At 50.5% G+C, this 24,806-nt stretch overlaps 1 protein-coding gene and 1 non-coding gene across 6 annotated transcripts in view; one reads left to right on the top strand and one right to left on the bottom strand.

The window, feature by feature from the left end:
• Window positions 1-1,012: 1,012 nt before the first annotated feature.
• Window positions 1,013-24,806, bottom strand: part of LOC105498056 (IQ motif containing GTPase activating protein 3) — a 46,037-nt gene continuing 22,243 nt past the window's right edge. For 3 of the 5 annotated variants that reach the window (XM_011769843.2, XM_024798036.2, XM_071083576.1), the window contains 22 exons: window positions 24,531-24,698; window positions 24,298-24,437; window positions 24,023-24,193; window positions 20,202-20,285; window positions 19,969-20,040; window positions 19,798-19,867; window positions 16,564-16,772; window positions 15,695-15,847; window positions 15,231-15,394; window positions 14,666-14,890; window positions 13,355-13,495; window positions 11,014-11,098; window positions 10,382-10,614; window positions 9,890-10,022; window positions 9,654-9,756; window positions 8,872-8,998; window positions 7,058-7,145; window positions 5,997-6,209; window positions 4,516-4,682; window positions 4,109-4,210; window positions 3,548-3,656; window positions 1,013-2,188 (listed from right to left, as the gene is read on the bottom strand). In XM_011769843.2, the coding sequence (XP_011768145.2) occupies window positions 2,075-2,188; window positions 3,548-3,656; window positions 4,109-4,210; window positions 4,516-4,682; window positions 5,997-6,209; window positions 7,058-7,145; window positions 8,872-8,998; window positions 9,654-9,756; window positions 9,890-10,022; window positions 10,382-10,614; window positions 11,014-11,098; window positions 13,355-13,495; window positions 14,666-14,890; window positions 15,231-15,394; window positions 15,695-15,847; window positions 16,564-16,772; window positions 19,798-19,867; window positions 19,969-20,040; window positions 20,202-20,285; window positions 24,023-24,193; window positions 24,298-24,437; window positions 24,531-24,698 (3,071 nt within the window). In that variant the 3' untranslated portion in view covers window positions 1,013-2,074. Of the gene's footprint in view, window positions 2,189-3,547; window positions 3,657-4,108; window positions 4,211-4,515; window positions 4,683-5,996; window positions 6,210-7,057; window positions 7,146-8,871; window positions 8,999-9,653; window positions 9,757-9,889; window positions 10,023-10,381; window positions 10,615-11,013; window positions 11,099-13,354; window positions 13,496-14,665; window positions 14,891-15,230; window positions 15,395-15,694; window positions 15,848-16,563; window positions 16,773-19,797; window positions 19,868-19,968; window positions 20,041-20,201; window positions 20,286-24,022; window positions 24,194-24,297; window positions 24,438-24,530; window positions 24,699-24,806 lie in introns of those variants that run through there. The other 2 variants (XM_011769844.3, XM_071083577.1) reach the window with 2 other exon arrangements.
• Window positions 4,927-5,027, top strand: LOC112429540 (small nucleolar RNA U13). Its single transcript, XR_003021832.2, has one exon. It is a non-coding gene; the product is annotated as a small nucleolar RNA U13 (small nucleolar RNA).

The raw sequence follows: 24,806 nt of genomic DNA, 5'->3' as shown, positions 1-24,806 counted from the left end.
CCGTTCTGCTCCTTTCCAGCTGAGTAGCCTTGGGTAGCTGTCAGATCCAACTCTGAACCTCAGTTTCATCATGTTAAACCAAGATGGAGACCACAACAACCTTTGTAGGGTTGTTGTGAGGAGTAAATGTATGTAAATATCCCAGCCCACGACAGACTCTCAGTAACGGTAGCTATTGTGACTTTTCTATATGTGGTATATGTGGCTGAGATCATGTGATTGTGGGGGAGCATTGCAGCCATTTGGTGAGTATGAGATTTTTAATGATGACTGATCACATGTAGAAACTTGGATCTACTGGTAAATGTCACTGTCACCCAGAGCAAGGCAGTACTTGAAGTCTTTGCTGTGACACGTTAAGGGGGGGAGAGGCTGTGACTGAGATTGGATGTGACAGCAAGACAGATCCTGAGTGACAGAATGGAACGGAGTAGAAGGAGGCAGACTGCACCAGGCAAAGGTGTGTCCCCAACAGGAGCTGCCTGGGAGTTCAGATGTCAGGGCAGGTGTCTGTCTCTACTGTCCCCTCCCCAACAGACTTCCCTCCCTACTTTCTGAAAGCAAAGAGGAAAGGAGGGAGCTTTCCCCTCAGAAAGGAGATCTTGATCAGAGTGTAGAATCTACAATACCTAAGGAGTTATGGCTTAAGCACCTTTGATATCACCACCCAAAGCTCAGGAAAAGAACCTGCTGGAACTGTGTGTAAAATGGGTGGGGTCGAAGTTAGAGTGGCTTCCCTTCTCAGCTTTAGTCTTCAGAGTGGCCGATAAAAACAGAATCGAAACCTAAGCATTCCTTCCTCCTCTCTGTCCCCCGGGAGAGGAAAGAGAGAATAAATGCCACATCTCATTAAGCTTTTACGAGCTCAGGCGGGCAGAGTGGGCCCACACCGGAGGCAGGCAGAGGGCTGGGGGAGGCTGCAGGAAGGATTCCCCAGTTCTCTCAGGGAAGATGAGTTCCAGAACTTCAAGACCAGCTCCACAGAAAATGAAATAAGGGTTAACAACAGATGTGGGAGTAACAGCTGCTTTTATTAACATCAGAAGGGCAACAGTACAGGAAGTTGGGTAGATGTGGGGACAACAGAGACTGTGGCAGAGGCAGGACAGAAGATCTACGGAAATTGCCTGGAAGAGTCAGCTGTAAGGCATGAGAATCCTGAGGGTAAAAGAGAAAAGGGAAAGACTCCTCTTGGATCTTATGAAGCTGAAATAACAAGATCTTAAACATGAGTGAGGACTCTTTTGCCCCAACCTAAGGTGACTTTAAATCCAAGGTATAAAACATGGCATGGATATTAGTTTGAATAGGGAAAATGAGAACTCTCTTTGAGCTAAAAAAAAAAAAAAAAAAAAAGAAAGCATTAAAACCCTGATTAAGGCTGCACAATGATCCAGTGTGTAAGGATGGGAGAGAGAATAAATACCCTAGTGACCCACATATTAAACAGACCACAAACAAGAGAACAAGACTTGAGGCTAATGGAAGGTCAACTTGCCCATGCTGCCACGGGGGGCAACAGTGCCACAATGCCACGTGGGCACTAACACACACTGTATCCCCCCAGTCCCTGCCCGGGTTGAAGGGTGTGCAGATCACAGCAGCAGAGCTGCCTAGACTCAGGCAGGGCAGGAACACCCACTGCTGATGCAGTGGGAGGTAGGGATGGGAGCCTGGCCCTGGCTTTGTGCGAGTGCAAAGAGAAGGAACACAGAGGTGAAATCAAGTCGCTGGGGCAGCGCTTGTGATATTGGGGTGACCGTGGGAGGGCAGTAGCAGACACAAGAATAATGGCCTTCCCAGGCCAAGGTCCATGTTCTACCATCTGGCAGGAAAGCCAGGGGTTTATCATACATGATAAAACCCACACAGCTGGACTCTGGGCAAGGCCCATTTTAGCCAATTAGAAGATACACTGTCTGTGGCCAGGCAAACAAGCTCCTCCCAGCTGGGGAAGAGGTGAGAATCCCTGGGCCTTGCCCAGTCCTGAGGTCTGGGTGTCTGCAGGGAAGCGCAGTGGTGAAGAAAGCATCCAGCAAGGTAAGAGGGGCTTGGGTAGCACCCTTTGCTTCTGTCACTTCCGCAAAAACTTCTTGTTGAGGAGGAAGATGAGAAGGTTGACATTGACTTTGGCCTTGTTGAAGAGTTTCATGACAGCCACACCCTCATACTGGAGCTGCAGGAGGTCCTAGGAGGGAAGAGGCAGGGAGGGGAGTTTAAGGGCTTCTGAATGTGGTCCAGTCAGATGGTGTACAAAACACTCACATCATGGGGCCTTCTGCAGTCACCAGTGGCACTGGCCACTGAAGTAGGGCATTGAAATCCCACTTCACAAATGAGGAGACTGAGGCAAGAGAGGTACAGTGACTTCATCAAATGTCAGCTCAAGCAGAACCAGGGATTGAAATTGTTTTCCTTATTTTTTTTATTTATTTTTTTGAGACACAGTCTCACTCTGTCTCCCAGGCTAGAGTGCAGTGGCGTGATCTCGGCTCACTGCAATTTCTGCCTCCCAGGTTCAAGTGATTCTCCTGCTTCAGCCTCCTGAGTAGCTGGGATTACAGTCAGGTGCCACCACACCAGGCTAATTTTACCACACCAGGCTAATTTTTGTGTTTAGTAGAGATGGGGTTTCACCATATTGGCCAGGCTGGTCTCGAACTGCTGACCTTGTGGTCCGCCCGCCTCGGCCTTCCAAAGTTCTGGAACTACAGGCGTGAGCCACTGCACCCGGCCAAAATCATTTTTCTTACTCAAAAGGCAAAACAGCAGAGCAAAAAGATTTGGATTTAAAACTACTGCTTGGCCGGGCACAGTGGCTCATGCCTGTAATCCCAGCACTTTAGGAGGCTGAGATGGGCAGATCACAAGGTCAGCAGTTTGAGACCAGCCTGACCAACATGGTGAAACCCCGTCTCTACTAAAAACACACAAAAAGTTAGCCAGGAGTGGTGGTGTGTGCCTGTAACCCCAGCTACTCAGGAGCGGAGGCAGGAGAATCGCTTGAACCTGGGAGGCAGAGGTTGCAGTGAGCCGAGATCGTGCCATTGCACTCCAGCCTGGGAGATGGAGTGAGATTCCGTCTCAAACCAACAAACAAAAAAACCAAAAAAGCAACAACAACAAAACCCAAAAACACCACTGCTTCACTCCTTTCCTGAACACTGGCCTATGACTTAGGCCAGCTTCTTAACCTTTTAGCCTAGAGCTTGTAAAATAGGGATAATACTTCAGAGCTGTGGAGAGGATTAAAGGAGGTAACATGTAAAGTCCTTGACATGTGATAGGGCTTCAAATATTAATCCTGCTTCTGACACCAGCAGCCCACTCCACTCTCCCTGATGCTGGGTCTGTGTCAGGGCATGGGGAAAGGGGGGCTGGGGCTGCAAAGACCCCCACCCTTCTCTTCAGGAACAGACAATACTGATTGGGTGAAAAACTGAGCTGGTGTCATCTGAGGACTAGGGAAGTGAGGCCAGTTGCTCTCTTCAGGCCAGCACCTAAAGCCCAGCAGGTGTCCTGCAGGCTCACGGGACTGTCCCCTCACCTGATAGTGAAGCTGAAATCGCTCCATGTCCACACCCAGGAACTTGGCATTTACTTCAAACTTTCCTGCCTCATCTCCCGGGGTGATGTCAAAGATGACGTTTCTGAAGCTGTCAGGAACAGGATTCAAAACAGGAACCCACTGCCTCTTCCCAGGGCTACAGCCACATTCTTGCACCTACTGCTCCTCATCCTGGGCAGCGGTGTCATCCAGAGCCAGCTTTCCCTCTGTCACTCCCAGAGGGTCCAGCTCGCTGTCTTCTCCTAGTTTTACTTCTGCTCCCCACACCATCTCTTTATCTGCCCCGCCCTACCCAGCTGTTCTCACCTCTGGAAAGCTTTCCCAGTACCCTCGCCTCAGGGCATCTAGAACTGTGCTAGACCATGTCCACGGCCCTTCACTTTCTGTCTGGGCATGCTCTGTCTCCACCATCATTCTAGCAGCTCCTTCAAGACCGGGACCATGCTTCTCCTTCTCTTCCACCCGGTGCCCAGCCCACAGCTCCACCCCCAAGTTAGAGGACAGGAAGGGGCTGACATCCTGCCCTCCAAAGACACATACTGAGAGGCGGGAAGATCTTCAATTTCCACCAAGACACCCTTTTCCAGAAGCTGAGCAGCAGTGTAATGAAGAGAAGGCTGCTTCTTCCCCTTCCCAGAACTCCTGATTAAAAGAAGGCCCCAGAGAATTCATCCAACAAACACTTTACCACCAAAGAAACTTGTTTTTTGTGGCTGGAAAGGAAATGAGACCCCAAGAAAGACTTCTCACTGATGGACGACAGAGGAGGAGGGCTGCACTTGAGCCCAAGACTTTGTAAGTGAGGCTCAAAGACCAGACTTACGAAGGGACCGTGCTGTGCTGGGTGAGATTCCCCTTTCACAGCTGGGAGATAGTGGGGCAAAGGTGACATGGGCAGGGGTGAGAAGTCACACATAACCGTCCAAGTACGAGAAAGCAGCACCTACATGGAGTCGGGGGCCAGGTGGTCCAGGCAGGCCCGGATGTACTGGCTGTAGTAGTCACCCTGCTCCTCATAGAAGGTGGTCTTAGTGCTCAGGCCCTGTAATGTGGCCTGCAGCTTCACCAGCTCCGCCTTCCGCCTGTGCCTGTGTCTGTGCTGGTTGCGGATGTCCTGGGGTTGGGGAACAGAGGGAGGGATGAGTGGTCCTTCCTGGCAGGAGAGACTTAGGGCCTGACACAAGCCCAAGAGTTACACACTGAGGCTCTTCGGAAGAACAGGCTTCAGGGCTGTTTTCCTAGAAGGAAAATCTCAAGGATGGTATTCCAAATCCTTAAGGCATGTCCTCAGGGCCTCTGTCCATTGAGGACTAACTGGTTTCAAGGCCTTTGTTTTTTGGTAAGAGAAAGTTGCAAGGATACTTTTGTAGGTCATAAGCTGAGGATTGGGTTTTCATGCTCATGTGTGAGATATGCTTCTCTCAAACCTTCTGACCTGGGCACATTACCCAGGCCGGGCGCGGTGGCTCAAGCCTGTAATCCCAGCACTCTGGGAGGCCGAGGCGGGCGGATCACGAGGTCAGGAGATCGAGACCATCCTGGCTAACATGGTGAAACCCCGTCTCTACTAAAAAAAAAATACAAAAAAACTAGCCGGACGAGGTGGCGGGAGCCTGTAGTCCCAGCTATTCGGGAGGCTGAGGCAGGAGAATGGCGTAAACCCGGGAGGCGGAGCTTGCAGTGAGCTGAGATCCGGCCACTGCACTCCAGCCCGGGCGACAGAGCGAGACTCCGTCTCAAAAAAAAAAAAAAAAAAAAAAAAAAAGAGTTGCAAGAACACCCTCCTCCCTGAGTAATTTCAAGATCTTTCCTTCAGGCCAGGTGTGGTGATTCACACATGTAATCCCAGCACTTTGTGAGAGCCTAAGGCAGGCAGATTACTTGAGGTCAGGAGTTTGAGAACAGCCTGGCCAACATGGTGAAACCCTGTCTCTACTAAAAATACAAAAATTTGGCCAGGTGCAGTGGCTCATACCTGTAATCCCAGCATTTTGGGAGGTCAAGGTGGGCGGACCCTGAGGTCAGGAGTTTGAAACCAGCCAGGTCAACATGGTAAAACCATGTCTCTTACTAAAAATACAAAAATTAGCCAGGTGTGGCAGCGCGCACCTGTAATCCCAGCTACTTGGGAGGCTGAGGCAGGAGAATCGCTTAAACCCAGGAGGTGAAGGTTGCAGTGAGCCAAGATCACACCACTGCTCTCCAGCCTGGATGACAGAGTGAGACTTTGTCTCAAAAAAAAAAAAAAAAAAAAAAAAAGATGTTTCCTTCAAAACGGACCCTCAGCCTTCCTCTAGCTGGTGACAATTTTGGGTGGGCACTCATCAGGAGGGGCCCACCAACATTTATGGATTAACATGTACATGCACACGCACACGCACACACACACATACACAAAGGCACACGGAGCCCAGGCCCAGGTTGTTACCTTGGCCAGCTCGTCCACTAGCCCCTGGTAGCCATTTCTGGCGCTGACCAACCCCAGGGCTTCAAGTTGGCGCAGGTTCCGCAGGACACGCCGCTGCTTCTCTGCCAGTGGCAGGAGGGAGTGAGCTGTCAGTGAGCGGTGTCGTCGCAGTGGCTCCGGTGTCTGGGCTGCACAGGCCTGGCGTCGGCTCATCAGCTGCTTGTGGGCTGCTTCCTGGGGACACAGGGATGCTGGAGGGGTCTACCAGGCCCTACCAGTCTGCTCCCACACCAGGGAAGACTCCATGGGCACCAGCAACAAAGGGAGGCCTGAGATTTTTCTGGGTATCATTAAGAAAGTGCCCCAGAGCCCAGCCTCTGCAGGGTATGGCTGGGGCAGGGCATAGCTTATGAAGAATATCAAGGTATAACATCGTAACACATGGTGTCACACATGGGAGGGCCTCATAGATCACCTCATAGATCACCACAGGGGAAGAGTGGCTCAAAGAAGACCCAAACCCAGGTCATGGCATAAAGGATTCCGGACAGACACTAGCTGTGACTTCCCAACAATGGATCTTTCTGATGGCCCAGGATGTTTGGGGGCATTTCCCTGTCTGTTTCGTTTTGGGACATACCTCTACTGGCCATCCCCACCTTTTCTCTGGGAAGACCCTGGTTCAGTCTTTGCTCCATCAGGCCCAACATGCCCCCCCCACCCGCCTACTACCTTCTCCTGCCTCCAGGCTTTCTAGCAGACCACTCTTCTGAGTACAGGCCTTCCAGGGGTGCCTTCCCAGACCGCCTCTCAGCGCCCCCCATAGCCCTAGTGTTGGTGCTTGTTTCAGTGTGTGCAGTGGGGAGAGGGGTGGGGCCCCATGACTCTGTAGCCTGAGGCTTCCCAAGGCTAAAGCTGTGTCCCTCACCCTGTAGGCCTCCAGAGTTTTCATTACTGGTGAGCACAGGTGGCTGCTTCTGGCCGACTGTGGGTGAGGTTCAGAGGAGGGAAGCAGCAGCGGTGCAGTTGGGGTGAGGCGGGGATGAATGAGATAGAACCTGTGGGCTGGCGCAGCTACCCACCTGCTCTCTGGAAGCTGAGAGGGACAGGATCTCCTTGAGGGTGTCCCCGGGATTGAACTGTATGATATCGGCCAACAGCTGCTTGGTGCTGCACAAGGAGGCAGTGACAGAGGAGAGGTAAGGGGCAGGGGAAGGGCCTGGACATGGGACTGGCCAGAGGTCTAAGAGTAAGTGGACCATGCTCTATAGCATGGCTGCTAGGAGGTAAGGAGAGAGAGTGAGGGATAGGGGATGTCGTAGACTAGGATACCTTCCCCACAAACTATCTTCCTTTGAGTCCTTCAGCTGAGCACACATGTCCTTCCAGCCCAGCCATACCTTCTCCTTAGCTCTCAATGCATCTGACACCCACTGCCCTCTTGGTGGTGCTGTGTTCAGCCCTAGCCCGACCCTGCTCTCAGCCCTTTGATGGGCAGGACAAAGACGATACTCAGCTCACTTGTTTTTTTGTTTTTTGTTTTTTTGAGATGGAGTTTCACTCCTGTCACCAGGTTGGAGTGCAATGGCATGATCTCAGCTCACTGCAACCTCCACCTCCGAGGTTCAAGTGATTCTCCTGCCTCAGTCTCCCAAGTGGCTGGGATTACAGGTGCTTGTCACCACGCCTGGTTAATTTTTTAATTTTTAGTAGAGACAGGGTTTCACCATGTTGGCCAGGCTGGTCTTGAACTCCTGATCTCAGGTGATCCACCTGCCTCGGCCTCCCAAAGTGCTGGGATTACAGATGTGAGCCACTGCGCCTGGTCAGCTCACTTGTTTATTGAGTGCATGAGTGGGTGGAAGGGGGGTTGCCTTGTTGGCAGGGAGTTTGAGCTGGCACTTTGGCTCCACTTCCGCCCAGATGACCAGCCCACCCCTACTGGGGATCCTCCCTCACTTTTGTAGAACTGGGGAAGAAAAGCCCCATGCCCATCTCCTGACCATCACACTCAACAAGAATGTGGAATTAGGCTGGGCGTGGTAGCTCACACCTGTAATTCCAGCACTTTGGGAGCCCAAGGCAGGCAGATCACTTGAGGTCAGGAGTTCAAAACCAGGCCAGCCAACATGGTGAAACCCCATCTCTACTAAAAATACAAAAATTGGCCGGGGTTGGTGGCAAGCACCTGTAGTCCCAGCTACTTGGGAGGCTGAGGCAGGAGAATCGCTTGAACCCAGAAGGTGGAGGTTGCAGTGAGCTGAGTTTACGTCACTGCACTCCAGCCTGGGTGACAGAGTGAGACTCTGTATCCAAAAAAAAAAAAGCGGAATTAGAACATGAGCTCTACAACCCACTGGCTATGGAACTTTGGATAAATCACATAACTACTGAGTCTTTCCTCAACTATGAAGAGGAGAAGCCACCATCTACCTCATAGCTTGTCTCTAAGAATAAACGATAACATATAAAAAAGCATTTGGGCCAGGCGCTGTGGGTCAAGCCTGTAATCCTAGCACTTTGGGAGGCTGAGGCAGGTGGATGGCTTTGAGACCAGGAGTTTGAGGCCAGGTTGGGCAACATGGCGAAATTCTGTCTCTACTTGAAAAAAGAAAAAAGCCATTTGGTAAACAGCACAATATGCAAACATCTGCTGTTGCCAATATCTTCATCATTCCTTTACTTTCAGTACAACACAGAGCAAAAAGCTGAGGATATCAGACAGAAAACAGCCAAGGCTGCAGCAAGGGGAATAAAGGTAGGCGTCAGGGAGAACTTCCTGAAGGATAAGGGAGCCCAGGAAGAAAGTGAAATGGGCGCCTCAAAGTAAGGCCATTTTACTGGCCTCAGGGCTGGGGAGCTTAGGTAGGCAGGGGCAGAGGCTGGTGTCACCCACCTCAGAAGCAGGCTACGGGTGTTGGAGTCATCAGTGTCTGCCTCCAGTCCTTCAAACTTGTTGGTCAGTGTCAGGGACACTTCTAGCTTGCTCAGGTCCGTGTGCCCATCTGCAGCAATGCTCTCCCCTGAGGTGTGGTGAGGAATGAGAGGGAGACAGGCATACACACGCACGCACGCACGCACACACACACGCACCGATCGGGTCATGTTAAATCGGCTGCTCTACATGCCCCTCTTCCAAGAAGTTTTCCCACGCTGGCCTGCAGAACCACCCTGTGTCCCCAACCCTTAGCACCGATGGAAGGGCTGTTACCCACAGAGCATACCCTCGTGTTACTGGGGCTGTGCCACCCCCACACCCTCAGCCCTGGGTGCCCTGAGGGTAGAGGAGCCATGCCTCCCCCAGCCTGCAGCTCCTGGCTCTCTCTAATCACCATCTTCATTCTATCCTTCCTCCCAGTAAGTTGGCTTCCTCCTATTCCGTGGCCCAGAAACGCCTCCTTCTCAGAGAAACCTAATGAGACCCTTATCCCCGTGCCTCTTTCACATCATTTAATTGGCCATTTACCTGATGATCACGGGTCCCTCTACCGTCTGTCTACCTTCTCCACTTCAATCTGTGTCCCTGTGCCCATGTCAGGACTAGAGGGAGAGTATGGAACTAGCCGCCTGGCACAAGACCTGGACTGCATGGGCGCGCTCACATGGCCTGTCTGCCTGCCTGTCCCTCCCTCCCTGCAGGCCCCTTAGCTGGCCCCGGCTGCCAAGGAGGGCACACACCAATAAGGTCAGGGATGGTGGGCAGCTCCCCAAGGTCCTCCAAGAGCTCATGCAGGGGGTCTTGGTGATCAGAGGCAATGCAGTCCTGGTGCTCCAGCAACAGCTGCAGGACAGAGGAAGAAAAGGAAATGCAGGGTCTGAGCCAGGTCTTCTCCCTGGGGCCAGCCCACTACCCCATCACAGGCTACCAAACCCCTGCCCACCCAGTCAACACTCTCCAGATCTCAGCCCCTCACCCTGTGCGTGTTGACCAGCTCCCCCACGGTAATGTACACCACAGGTTTGGCCACAGCCACCATGTCTGAGTACTCGTCCACTGCAAAACGCTCCTCTGGCTCTGGCACCTGGCAGGCTCTATGGATGAACTTCCTATCCAAAGGGAGGGCGTGTGAGAGAGCGGGGAGGGCCAGCACCCCACACATCTTCTGTCCCCATCCTTTCCCCAGCCTTCTCCAGCGATTGCTCAGGCCAGTTTGGACTCTCCAGTCTCAGCTTCTGCCCTCTGTCCTGTCCTACCTCCATCCCAGTGACCCCTCAAGCCAATCTCTCTTAATAGTCTCCTTTTCTCTCCACTGAGGAGTCCTTCCAACAACCTATCCTCCACCCCACTCATTACGCTCTTCCCTTCTATTTATGCCTCTTGTCCTCATGGATTCTGGAGGGGAGAAGCGGGATGTCAAAGATGAGAAGAGGGAAGAAAGGGGACAGAGAGGAAAGGGACCCAAGACCTGAACTTGAGGTGTGTTTCCTCCAGATAGTCATTCAGGACCCGCAGGTGCTGGCTCTGCCCAGAGAAGGCCTTGCCAGCCGCAGCGTGCTGTAGGAGCTGAGCCACAGCCCCCAGGGCATGGCGCTGGGGGGCAGCCAGGGTGCCACCAGCTGCCATGGCCACAATGTCGAAGGCGTCAGGAGCCACCACAGCTGGGTTCAGGAAGCGGTAGTACAGGAGGTTCCCGACCACCTGAGGGCAGAGAAGACTCTCCCAGAAGTGTCCAGGGGCCACCTTGACTGGTGCAGCCCCACATTCCCAGCTTGCTTGGCTGGAAGGGATACCTGGGCCAACCCCCTCACTTCAAAGAAAACAGGCCCAGAGCAGGCAGGCAACTTTCTCAAGGCCACACAGCAAACCTGAGCAAGAGCTGGGACTTGAACCTAGATCTCCTGACAAGAAGCCAGTGTTGCCCACTCTGTTCGCTCATGCCCCAGCGTGAGCCAGGTTCCATTTACAAGGGGCAGCATATTTCCCTCCTTGGATTTTTATGGCATAGGATTTTTTGTGTTTTTGTTTCGGTCTGAGGATCGCAGGTACCAGCAAAGCAAAGGAGGGATTGGAAGGTGGGGGTGGGAAGATAACACTTGCCTTATAGACCTCGCTGTCTGTGGCGTCAGGGAATTTCTCTGCCAGAGTTGCCTTCAGGACTTTGGCCACATATCGCATCCCGTACCTGGGGACAAAGAAACAGGTGCACTGTGCCTGTGCCTCTGCCCATCTCTCTCTGCCAGATATAAGAGCTTGAGTGCATGGCTGTCTCTCCTCCCCCAGGCTCAGCCACTCCAGAGTGGAGCTCAAGCACTGTTCCTCCACTATACATAGCCACCTCCCTGCTGCCTTCCTCTGAACATCTCTGGGCCTTGTCTATCCCTCCTGCCTTGTGTCAGTAGTCAGGACCAGGGGCCTATTACCTACTAAATGTCTCACACAGCCTCCAACCTGGCTTGAGAACCTCTTCTTTGAGACTCTCTGGTCTCCCCTACAGAGCACTCCAGATCACCACAGTCATCCCCCATCCCCCAGAGGCACTGTTAACCTAAAGCTTGGGTATTTGACACTCACAGCCAAAACCCTGTCCTAGGACAGCCTAGGTGGCTCCGAGGTAGTCAACCTTGTCAGCTGTCACAGAGCACCTGTGAGTGGCCTAGTCTGGGCTAGAGGCAGGGTCCCAAGGAGATCAAGTAGCCAGGAGAAGAAGCTCCAGTTTGGACTCCACCACCAACCAGAGATATTATCTTAGGCTATTTCCTTCCCCTTTGTAAGTCTGTCCCCTGGTCTAGAAAATGGGAATGATCATTCTTGCCCTCTCTTCTCACAGGGTTTTTTGAGGATCAAGTGAAATTATGTCTGCGAGAGTAATGCATAATGGTAGAGTACTATTCAAATGTGCTAGACTTCATTATCATTATTATTCTTATTATGGATGTGCCACCTACAAATGTAATTAAATTCGTTTAAAAGCAATTTCCCCTCCTAGGGTACCAGAGACAGAAGTTTACAGCTCATTGTGTACTTTCCTTTCTTAAGCCTAGAACAATCTTTTCTTACTCCTAATTGTAAACTCTTAATCCAGTTCTCCAGGTTTGGGGAGCAGGGTTATGAATTCTATGGGTTCCCCCTTTCAGCATCCTCATCTTGCCCTGGGCACTCCAGCCTGGGCAACAGAGTAAGACCCTGTCTCAAAAATAATAAAAAATAAAGAAAAACAGCCGGGCGCGGTGGCTCAAGCCTGTAATCCCAGCACTTTGGGAGGCCGAGGCGGGCGGATCACAAGGTCAGGAGATCGAGACCACAGTGAAACCCCGTCTCTACTAAAAATACAAAAAATTAGCCGGGCGCGGTGGCGGGCGCCTGTAGTCCCAGCTACTCCGGAGGCTGAGGCAGGAGAATGGCGGGAACCCGGGAGGCGGAGCTTGCAGTGAGCCGAGATCGCGCCACTGCACTCCAGCCTGGGCAACAGCGTGAGACTCCGTCTCAAAAAAAAAAAAAAAAAAAAAAAAAAAAAAAAAAAAAAAAAAAAATAAATAAATAAAGAAAAACAAACAAAAGAATGAAATCCTGCCATTTTCGACAACATAGATGAACCTAGAGGTTCGTGTTAAGTGACATAAGCCAAACACAGAAGGACGAATACTGCATGATCTCACTCATATGTGGAATCTAAAAAAGGTGATTTCACAGGAGTAGAGAGTAGAATGGTGGTTACCAGAGCCTGGGGAGGGCAGGAGAGGGGGAGAGAAGATGGGGAGAGGTTGGTCAATGGGTACAAAGTTATAGTCAGGCGGGAAGAATAAATTCTGGTGCTCTATTGCACAGGAGGTGACTATAGTTGATAATAATGTATTGTATATCTCAAAATAGCTAGAAGAGAGGATTTTGAATGTTCTCACCACAAATAAATGTTTGAGGTAATAGATATGCTAATTACCTTGATTTCATCATTCATTGCACAATGTATATATGTATCAAAACATCACACTGTACCCTATGAACATGTACAATTATTATGTGTCAAAAAATAAATGTAGAAAACCAAATGTATTGACTAAATTTAAAGAAAAGAGAGAACTATAAAGTACTTTATGGGCTTAAAATATTTATTTTTGATATTAGGAACTGAAGAGTCCCATTTTCTCCTCATTTGCTCTTAGATAATAAAGTGTCCCTGAGATCATTTTAGGGTCCCTGCTCTGGTTCCACTGACATCTTACCAGGCCACATGCAGACCTACATGCCATCTTTCAGCTCAGCTGTCTAGCAGGAGCTTGGAGCATTCCCCACATCTCTCCAGGAACCCCTCTGAGTACCCCTGGCTCTATCTCCCTCCCTGCCTTCCTCCCTGCAGGACTATCACCCTGCTCTGCTCCCCATGGTGGCCTGGCCCTCTCAAAATCCCATGTGTAGGCTGGGGTGGGGCTGTTGCACATACGGAATTTGGTCCACAGATGAAGTAATGGCTACAAGGAACTTATCAGTCATGGCGAGGAGGTTGCGTAGGGCGATATCCAGTTGTCTCTGGACCTCGGGGTGGCTCAAGGCCTGCTCCGGGGTGACATCATACGGGAGATGGCTATGAGCAGAGAGAGACAAGGTATAAACAGGAGCACCCTCCAATGGCCTCCTTCCCCAAGGCCCTATTCCTTAACCTCTTGTCTAACAACAAGATCTTATACAGATGTGCTAAGGACAGCTCAGCATGCTAAAGGAGAAAGGGCCAGAATGAGAGTAAGGACTGGAGAAATGCAATCGGGAGGTGAAGAAGAGTTGGAGTATCTACAGGGAAGCTGGAAGAATGTAGGAAGGAACAGAGAACCTGGAATCTATGGACACTTCTAAGGGGAACAGATGACAAGCAGGCGGCTGCGCTGCAAATAGTCTTTGGGAGTTTGGAATAATGGAGAGGCTGGGCCAGAGCCTTATCGTTTCCTCACTTAAAGCCTCCTGTGCCATCCAGAACAGCCACCAGGATTGCCTGCTCGCCTCCATGGCTATGTTTCCCTAGCACCTAGAGACCTGAGCAATGACCCCAGGCGATAAGGGCAACCTATTTCTCCCACTATCTCGTTTGCCTATTCATCTATAAATAGAAATATTCATCTATACCCCTATAAATAGGAGTCCATGTCCTAACTCCCAGCAATTTTTTTTTGGTAGGGGGGACAGAGTCTCACTCTATTGCCCAGAGCTGGAGTGCAGTGGCACGATCTTAGCTCACCGCAACCTCTGCCTCCCAGGTTCAAGTGATTCTCTTGCCTCAGCCTCCCGAGTAGCTGGGACTACAGGAGTACGCCACAACACAAGGTTAATTTTTGTATTTTTAGTAGAGATGGGGTTTCACCATGTTGGCCAGGCTAGTCTCAAACTCCTGACCTTAGGTGATCCGCCCACCTTGAGCCCCCAAAGTGCTGGGATTACAGGCGTGAGCCACTGGGCCCAGCCCTACTGCCAGCAAATTTGACACATCATTTGCAAGCACTGACATAGCAATTAAGCACATTTGCATATTCATCTGTACTCATTTTAGTTAAGCCCACCAGGTCTGGAGTCATTTACATTAGTTTCATGTTAATTATCAGAGGGGGTCTAAAAGACTACCTTATTCATGCCTAAAAAGCTGGTATCATATTTGCATAAATCAGCACGCCCATTTATATGCCACCTTCAAAGTACCCCCAAGCTTCCCCAGTAGGGTCGAGACACAGCTGATCAAAAAGAGCTCTCCCTCTGCCCATGTGCTCACCTGCGCTGCCCTGTCTGGGCCTCAGTCTGGTTGATCCAGTTCTTATAGAGGTGGACAGGGTCTGTGTGGACGCTGAGCACTTTGTCCTCTAGCACATCCTGGATAACCTTGCCCAGAATCTCCTGCAGGGCACTCTGTCCCCGCCCATTGCGGTAGAATCTCACCACCAGCCTCACCACTGTTGGGTTGCCTGTCACCACGTCCTGGGGCTGCTCCACCTTTGACCTGTGGTTTAAGAGGTCATTGAAGCTAGTCTTCTGCCTCTGTGTAGGACAAACCGTTACTTTTCCTTTTTGAGATTTTGGCTCTCAAAGCCTGCCCTGGTGTCCCTGCTCTTAAGGAATGTCTTGATATCTCTCTCATCCTTTGTGTTAGCATGTCAGCCCACATCCTCCCACTGTGCTGTCCCAGATGTTTTACAGTTTCTCCACAGGAGGCAGAGAAGAGAGGTCTTCTGATTCCATTTCTACCCTTAAGCCTCAACAAGCTGTCACCTTGTGAAGAAGCCAACAGGGGCATCTCTTAACCCATTCTCTCCCCATTCCTTTGTGTCTGGAGAGCCTACTTGACTTCCTCCTGGAGTGCTGTCTTGAACAGCTGGAGCAGGAGATAGGCCTCTCGGCGGCTGGAGGCATAGTTGTACAGGCTGAAAATCACTGCCTCCATGAACTTGGTGGTTTTGTTCTGTGGCATCTGAAAGATCAGCTTGGCCAGGTAGATGGGCTGAGTCTGCAAGCAAGAGGGGAGACAGGAATGGCTGACCATGTACTTCAAGGACCAGTGATAGGATAAAGAAAGGTTTTCCCTCGATGGAAATCTGGAATGGAGAAAGCACTACCACACTTTCTCCAGGTGCTAGTGACATTCCAGACAAACAGGGGAAGAGGTAGTCTCTTTTCCTGGGGATAAGGAATTAAGATTATGGGAAAGGACACCTTGCATGGTGTCAAAGGCACAGACAAGAAGGCCTTGAAGTCTCAGACCCTCAGGAGATGGGAGAGACTTCTCCTTGGAAAGTCCTCTGCTAACCTGGAGCAGGTAGAAGAGGTGTTGGTATGCTTCTAGTTTCTGCCGTTTCTCTTTGCTCAGTGACTTTAATCCCTTCTGCTTGTCCAGAACCATCATATCCGACAGCTGTTCCTTATTCCTCTTGGTCAGCTTCTTGCAGTGGGAGACCACTTCCTGCAGGGGTGGAGGAATGGGTGATACAACCAGCCTAGGCCATCCCAGGGCACAGAACGTATGGTCCAGAATCAGTGCCTTGAAGAGCCAGGGCTTTCTGCTGTTCAAGGAACAGGCATAAGCTGGGGGAGAGAAGCAGTTCTAGGGTGAGGAAGGGCCCCTCCGAATGCCCTGAGACCCCATCTGGTTCCTCTCCTGTCATGGGAGTGAGTCTCCAAAGAGAATTGGGTTGCCAGGCTGAGGAATTGTGTCTATTTGGCTTTTGCTATCACTTCTTATTAGACTGCTACACACATTTGAGGTGGAGCTATCACTATGTCACGATTACCCTGTCACTGCATATTTGTATGGTAATTTATGATTTAAAGAGCTTTCTTATCTATCTCTATATTTGGCCTGGAGAGGCGGACATTCTCATTATTCCCAGTTTGCTAATGAGAAAACAGACTTAGAAGTGAAATGAGCACCCACAGCCCCATCCCTAGGAATCAGCAGAGCCGGGCATTCTGATTTTAGGTCTCATGCTCTTTCTACTCTGTCATGGGTCCCCCGAAATGATTTATTAGAATGGCAGAGGGCCACTGGAACAAGGAACTGAGTCAGGTGATAAAATCCACACCATTTTGAAAAAATTGATTAGCAAACAGAGAATGGTCAGCATCACATCTCCAGAGGTAGACAGATCTGGGGAAGGGGAGGACTGGTGGGCCCCACACCTGCAGAGTGATCCGGTTCTTCACCAGCAGGCCAATCTTGATGTCCATGATGTTGAGGTCCTGCTCCAGCTGCTGATTGGATCGGATCTTCCTAACTACCTCTTCCTGGAGCTTCAGCAGCTCTGCCTCAGCCAAGAAGTCCTGCTGGCTTTGATTCAAGAGATGGGCAAATCTGCGGACCACACTGAGAGGAGGGTGGGGTGCATGCACTGGGAGGAAGGGAGGAGGCATCAGGATTAGGCATGTCTCATCAGAGGCCTCCTTGCCAGTCCCTGCCCCAGAGTTAGCCCACCCCAGTCCCCGTTCTGCTTGGAATCAGCAGGTCCCCAACCCCAGTCGTCTTCTAACTGGTTCTGCTTGCACTTGGAGGGCAGTGGGTAGCCTCTTAGCCAGGCCTGTCCCTGAGCCCCCTGTCTTATAACTGGAGATGACATAATAGCTGCTCTTCCCCTACTTCTGATTCACCCCAGCCTGGGCCTATCCCAGGGACCTCTGACACCAAAGCCAGAGCCACAGCTCCCTCTGATTATCCTCCCAGACCTCCCTTGTCTACCGCAATTTACCACTTACTTCTGCTGGGCCAACCTGCTCCTCCTCCTACCTGCCAGCCACCACTCAGCCCTGCTTGCCTTCACAGTGCTCCTCTGTCAGGAGTGTCTGTACACACCAGGAAGGACAGGTAGATGGGATGGACAGTGGGCTTTATAATATAGGAGAGGTCAGAGCTAGCTGGTGATTCTCCTTGAATCACCTTTGGAATTAGTATTTGAGCAAAAAAGAAAGAAGCCTCTGAGCTAATTTATTGGAAATAACAACAAAACAACTAATACATAGAATGTTTACTATGAGACAGAAGCTGTTCTAAGTGCTTTACACACTTAAGACCACCTGTGAGGTCAGTACACTATAACTATCCTCTCTTACCAATGATAACTCTGAGACTCAGAGAAGGTAAGCAACTTGCCCCACGTTACACAGTTAATAATAAATGAAGGAGTCAGATTTGGAAGATGAATAAAACTAGTCCCTGTCCCTAAAGGCAGTCTAGTAGGGAAACTAGACAAATAAACCACAATTCACTGCAATGTGGTTAGCGCTTTGAGAAGAGCAAACATGGGGATCTTTGGGAAAACAAAAGTGGGTTGCCCAACCCCACTGGGGAGTGAAGAAACACTGCAAGGAGGAGGTGAGACATCTCTGATGTCGGTGAAAAGGAGGTGGAGAGGGTGAATGTGGGGAGTGCCGAAAGTCCACTGTATCTGGAACACAGTGCAGAAGGTGTAGGTGGTGAGGGGCAGGTAAGTAAGGTTAGAGGTGCAGGGAAAGGCTGGATCACAGAGTCCCAAAGCTGTGGTTAGGAGATTGGACCTTACCCTCAAGGCAACAGGGCATCATGACAACTCTTAAGGAGGTGAGTGACATGATCACATGTACAGGTTTAATGGATTAATCTGGCTACAATAGGGGAACAAATTTTTTTTTTTTTTTTGACAGAGTCTTTCTCTGTTGCCCAGGTTGGAATTCAGTGGCATGATCTCAGTTCCTTGCAACCTCTGCTTCCCGGGCTCAAGAGATTCTCCCAAGTAGCTGGGATTACAGGCGTCTGTCACCACATCTGGCTAATTTTTGTATTTTTAGTAGGGACAGGGTTTCACCATGTTGGCCACACTGGTCTTAAACTCCTGACCTCAGGTGATCCTCCTGCCTCAGCCTCCCAAAGTGCTGGGATTACAGGTGTGAGCCACCACCATGCCTGGCCTGGGGACAAATCTTTGAGGAGTGAAGAAAGGTAGAATCCAAGACAATTCATGGCATCTTGGATTCGATGAAATACAGCATATTAACTCCTCAAAACAACCCTACAAGACAAATATTAGAATTATGTCCAGTTTATAAAGGAGAAAAGTGGGCAAGAAGGAAGTTAATTGGCCAGGTGTGGTGGCTCACGACTGTAATCCCAGAACTTTGGGCAGCCAAGGCGAGTGGATCACTTGAGCCCAGGAATTTGAGACCAGTCTGGGCAAAATGGGGAGACCCCCATCTCTACAAAAAATCAAAAGTTAGCCAGTTGTGGTAGTGTATGCCTCCAGTCCCAGCTACTCAGGAGGCTGAGGTGGGAGGATAGTTTGAGCCTGGAAGGTTGAGGCTGCAGTGAGCCGTGATTGTGTCACTGCACTCCAGCCAGGGTGACAGAGTGAGACTCTGTCCCAAATAAATAAATAATCAATTAAAAAAAAAAAAAGAAGTTAAGTAACTTGCTGAGGGCCACGCAGCTAGTAAATGGTAGAGCTCTGAATAAAGTTTGGGGGCCAGTGAAGTCAGGAGACAGCACTAGGGAAAAACAAATTCTTCCAGAAAAACCATAAACTGAAGAGAAGAAAAAGAAGACAAAAAATGGCCAGGACAATGGTATTAGTGTAGCCACAGAGACAAAATAGAATGGGCTAGGTTGGGGAGAGGGAAGGAGAGAAAGAAGCTTGTTGACAGGAAGCAGATGGCCTGAGTGTGCATGACCAGAGAAGGGACAGGCAAAGTCCCTGTGGGCAGTTCAGGGGCGAAGAAGGACTGAGGAGGTGAAGGAGAGGATTCCTGAACAGGACATTTCACCAGAAGCCCAAGAGTGCAGCCTTAAGGCCAGGAAGGAAAGGGGTCTACTGCTTCAGGAACTCAGGGGCTAGAGGTGAATGTGGAAATGGACTACTTGTCAATTTCACAAAAAGGAAGGGGATGCCATTTGCTGGGCTTCTGAACTTGTAGAACAAGGGCCAGGAAGGACCTCTTTAAAGCTTTAAATGAGCACTCAACTAATGGGGAATACGGAGCAGGAAGGTGAAGCACCCTTGGGTGCTTCTCACATTCCCCACACCACAGAATGGACTCTGTGCCTCACCAGGCCTTGTTTGTGCTGGGCCACAGAGGTCTGGAGGGGAGAAGTTGGAACCCGAAGGAAAGAAGCAAGATCCTTTTCTTTTTGCTTTGGTGGTAGCAATAGGTAGATAATCTAAGCCTGGTACAAAAAGAGCCTGGTTAGAACTTTCACTGTGACAAGGCTGTCTGTGATTGGGATGAGCAGGTGGGCTTTTGTTACAACCTCTGCTCCACGTTCCTGCACAGACGACTTATGACTACCTTCCCCTTACCTGCTGTGCAGTCCCAGAAGGATGTCTAGACCTGCCTGGCTCTGTGGGGTGCTCTCCCTCCCATCAGCTGGGGAGGGTGGATCAGGCAGCTCACCTAATATCCTGTAGTCATCCTGGGCTTTCCTGGCTCGGAAAAATGCCTGGATCTTTACAATGGACTTAACCTGCCACGAACACAGTTGGGAAAAGGGTTGCTGGCTGTCCTTGCTCTAGTCTCATGGGTAAAGGTTGGGTATGTGGGCAGGGGGAGCAAGGTGACACTCACGTTCTTCTGGAAGTAGTGCAGACGCCTCAGGTATTGCCTCCGAGTTGCCCACATCCGGGCCCAGGCCTGGATCTGGGAGAAGAAACACACTGCCTCAGCTCCAGCTTGAGGCCCACCCTCAGTCCCAGGCCAATTCAGCCAAATCCAGAGATCACAAGGAGGTGACAATACTGCAAGATTGTTCTCAGAGGGTCTTTCGAGAGAAAGAAGCCTGCCAAAACCACTGTAGCTACCTTGATTATGGCATCCAGGTTTGCCTTAAAATACTGCAACCGCTCCAGGTAAATCTTCCGCTGCCTATAACCCCGCCAGTGAGCCTGCAAATCAGGAGAGAAAGGGCAGTAACTCAAGTAGGTCTCCTTTGGTCAGGGAGGCTTTTAAGAAAATCCTTGTCCTGGGCTCTCCAGGGAACGGAAGTGGGCAGTTAAATAGAGGGGGAAGGGGAAAGTGGCCCTGTTCTCAAAGAACTTCCAACTTCATGGGGAAGACCAAATGGCTGCACATAGCCAACAATGCCCTCTGCCACACTCCCTGGTCCCAGAACAAACACCCACATACCCACACCCACACACCTCTAACCAATACCTCTTCACAGAAACTCAACTATAAGATACAGTCCTAAAAGATAATAAAGCATACACCTACTCACCAACTTCACCAAAGTATGTACCATATCAGCCTAAAATACACTCATACACCCATATGCAGACCACCCACACCCTATCACACACTCCACCCTCCCTCATGTGCACAGAAAGTGGGCAGAGAGCAGTCTGGAAATGAATGTGGTTGTGTGGATGCGAAGTGTGTACAGGCACAAAGCCGTGTGCTCACCATCTCTGCCAGGGGCCACCTGGGCAGCAGGTCACTAATGCTCTCATAACTCACATTCTCTTTACAACACAATCCAGCTCCTGACCCTAGCTTTCAGCAAATCGTCCCACCAAGGTCCCCAGTAATTCAGCTGTCAGGCCAATGGCCTCTCCCCTAGCTGATCTGCTGCAAAGGGTCCAACTGACATCTGCACAAATCATGCCTCCTTTGGTCTCTAAAATCTCAAGGCCCTCTTCCATTCCAGTCTCCTTCCTAGGAGCCTTTTCCCTTTCACTCCAAGCTTGTGTGGGATTAATTTTCCTAAAGTACCTCTTAGACTGTCCCAGCCTATTTCCAGAAGTTTTCAACCATCTGACCCCACACTGCCTATTTGACTTTCCACTGGTCCCCACCTTCTTAAGGATCCTAGATGCATCAGACTTTTCACTTTCTTCTAAACATGCCTTATGGTTTTCTGTCCCCAAACCTTTTATACCCACCCTTGTTCCCAGCCCTATCTCTACCCACTGAAATCCTTCCCATCTTTTTTTTTTTTTTTTTTCCTTTGAGACAGGGTCTCAAAGGCTGGAGTGCAGTGGTGCCGTCATGGCTCACTACAGCCTCCACCTCCTAGGCTCAAGTGATCCTCCCGCCTCAGCCTCCTAAGTAGCTGGAATCACAGGCATGTGTCACCATGCCTGATTAATTTTTTATGTTTTGTAGAGATGGGGTCTTACTATATTGCTCAGGTCAGTCTTGAACTCCTCGACTCAAGTGATCCTCCCACCTCGGCCTCCCAAAGTGCTGAGGTTACAGGCATGAACCACCATGCTTGGCCCTTCCTGTCTTTTAGTCCCCATGTTCACTGCAACCTCCACCTCCCAGGTTCAAGGGATTCTCCTGCCTCAGCCTCCCAAATAGCTGGGATTACAGGCGCCTGCCACCATGATCAGCTAGTTATTTTTTTAATTTTTAGTAGAGACGGGGTTTCACTATGTTGGCCAGGCTGGTCTTGAACACCTGACCTTGTGATCCACCTGCCTCAGCCTCCCAAAGTGCTGGGATTAACAGGCGTGAGCCACCGTGCCCAGCAAGGGAGCAACCCCTTTCATTCAGTTGCCCCCAACCCTTCCTAAAGCCAGTTCTGCCAGCTTTCCCTCGAGGCTTACATGGCCCCTCTGTTGGGAAAGGATGTAAAAGAGGATAGCTTGGTCCATGATGCCAGCTGTCCATGTTGGAGCCTAGATGTCAGGAAGCCCCATTTCCATGCCTGCCCTCAGGACTCTTTCTTTTCCTCCTCCAGGTACTGCCTGGAAAGTTGCTGTGGGTGGTCTGAAGTTGCTGTGGGTGTGAAAGAGAGTGGTCTGCTCTCTGCTCTTTCCCACTACACAACCTCCACCAGGCTCCTTAAGGCCTCTGAATTGGTCAGAATTCAGGACCCTGGCTGGGGTTCTGGCCAGGGTGGGTCAGAGCTTTTGGGAGATAAAGTCTCAGCACACCTAGGCAGCCTCATTTTGGATTTTCCTTTCCCCTGGCAAGAGGCTCAAGGCTCTGGGCTACCTCTCTCTTTCTCTGTCTCCCAGAACCCAGGCCACAGCCCACACAGCTCTGGTACTAGTGACAAATGTTCCCTCTGACTCCATCTTCTTTCTCACTGTCGGTGTGGTTTTTCATCGCCTTAGTGTGAAATTCCAGACTGGGCTTAGGATGGAGAAATCCCTATGATTCAGACCACTAAATACAGCTCACTAAAGTTCTGTATTGAGTTCTGGGACCAATGCCCTGAAAACAAAATCTCATAATGGCTCCCATCAATGGAGCACTTACCACACTAAGTGCTACATGTAATTTTCCTATTGAATCTTCCCAATCAACATATGAGGTGAGCACCATCATTATGAATGAGAAGACTGAGTGCTAGAGAGGGCATAAGTAAGGTGCCCAATGTCATATGACCCAGAAGTGGTAGGACCAGGAGGCAAACTCCACCTTCTGACCCCAAAGCCTAAGCTCTCAATTACCCCCCAATACCGTCAGTCATAATCAAGGGCCATTTGCCAGTCCCGGTCTGCACATCTGTCTCCCTTGGAGTCCTCTGGTGTTGTCTTTGTGTCCCTCCTATCACAATGTCTAACATCAAGTGTACTCCAATTTCTGTGAGGGGAGAGATGTGATTACTCACCCTTAGGCCTCGCACCCATCTCCCACCCTTGCCTAGTGCCAAGTGGCATGCTCTTGGCATTCAAAAAGTTTATGAAAGCATCTTTACATTGCCAGCACCCCCATGAGGCCCTCCAGATCACATCTGCCTGGGAAGGTATCTGCTCAACTGCCATGATTCCTGGCTTGCACAGTGCCTCTGGCTATCTTCTCTACCAGCCTCATGTCTCAGTTACTTACAGGTCAGTCTCAGAGGCCACACTGGACCATCCACGGGTTGGAAGAATAAAAATGGGAAGGGCTGGTTGGAGAGGAAAGGTAGAAGACTCTTCTTTTCCTAAAGGATATTTCACCCCTTTTCTGTTTAACCACCACTTCTTCGAGCCCTCCTGGTGTCTAAGCCTTGATGTCTTACTAAACACACACACACACACACACACACACACACACACACACACACACACTTTTAGAGACAGGGTCTCACTCTGCTCTCTCTGTTGCCCAAGCTGGAATGCAGTGGTGCCATTATAGCTCATTTCAGCCTCAAACTCCTGGCCTCATGCAATCCTCCCACCTCAGCTTTCTGACTGGCTGGAATCATAGGTGTTAGCCACTGCACCCAGCTAAATCTTATTTCACTCTTCCCTTGGGGAAGCTAAAAAGCAGCTCTTACTCTCTGGATAGTGATGATGATGACATAAATAGCATGGTAACTTCTACCATGTTCTTACCTACCTCCCAGGCACAATTTATAAACAATTGAGATATTACCCAACTTAATCCTCATAACAACTCTATAAGGTAGGTGCTTTCATTAGCCCTATTTTTCAGATGAAAAGACTGAGGGACCAGTGAGGAAACTGAGGGAGAGAGGGTAAGTAACTTGCCAGGGTCACACAGCTAAGAGGTGACAGAGCTGGGATTCAAACGTACATGGTCTGGGTCCAGAACCTATGCTTTTAACCACTACTATTTAGAGGCCGAAAGATCATTCCCATGTCAGTAAAAAGGAAGCAGGGTGGATACCCTGGAGCCCAGATAAGCCCAGGCCCTGAAGACTGAGAAAGCCAGAGCCTGCCACCTGGATCTGGATGACTGCTGGGAGCCAGGTCCTCAGAAAGTGGGAATGCTCAGCAAACTTCTGTCGAACTAGGAAGCCACGGAGGCGGGCCTGGAGCTGGACGATAAAGCCCGTGTTGGCTTTCCAGAGCTGTTGGCGGTCATAGGCAGCAGTGACCTTGGTGACAGCTGACTGTGGAGGCAGGAGAGAGATGCTGTGGTCTTTCAGGGAGTGGGAGCCTCTTCTTCAGGGCATTCCCATCCAAAATCCCCCACCCTTGCAGGGGCTCTGCCAACCTGGATCTCCTCCCGGGTCAGGTGAGAGGTGTGGAGGCGGCAGCCAGAGGGTTGCTCCCAGGTCCCCTGGAAGGTCTGCAGATGGAAGTAGTAGGCAGTGCCATCGTTCATGTCATGTTGAACCCAGAAAGCTGAGTCTGCTAAGCAGAAACCAAGCAAGCAGAAAAGGTTCAGAGTAGGCAAGGGGTGGCTGGGGCAGGCAGAGAAGAGGAGGGTCAGGTTGGGGCCATTACCTGGACGCTGTTTCTTTGCCATGGCACCTTCCAGGGCTCGCTGGTAGCCGTTGGCACAGTTGGGAACTACCCCTCGAAGGGCCACTGCGGGGTTCCTCAACACCCGCTCAGTCTGGGCTGCCTTGCCCTCCTTGATGGCTTGATTGATGGCGGCCACACCAAGAGCCACTGACAGGGGCATCAGGAGACAGCAGTCAATACTTTGCCTAAGTCCCTCCCATGGGCCTTAGCCTGTCCACTAGGGACAGATTCCATGAAAGAGGACACAAAATCACC

The sequence above is a fragment of the Macaca nemestrina genome, chromosome 1, assembly GCF_043159975.1.
Source record: "Macaca nemestrina isolate mMacNem1 chromosome 1, mMacNem.hap1, whole genome shotgun sequence".
NCBI lineage: Eukaryota > Metazoa > Chordata > Mammalia > Primates > Cercopithecidae > Macaca > Macaca nemestrina.
The sequence above is the reverse complement of the archived record's forward strand: the minus strand, read 5'-3'. Positions and strand labels throughout refer to the sequence as shown.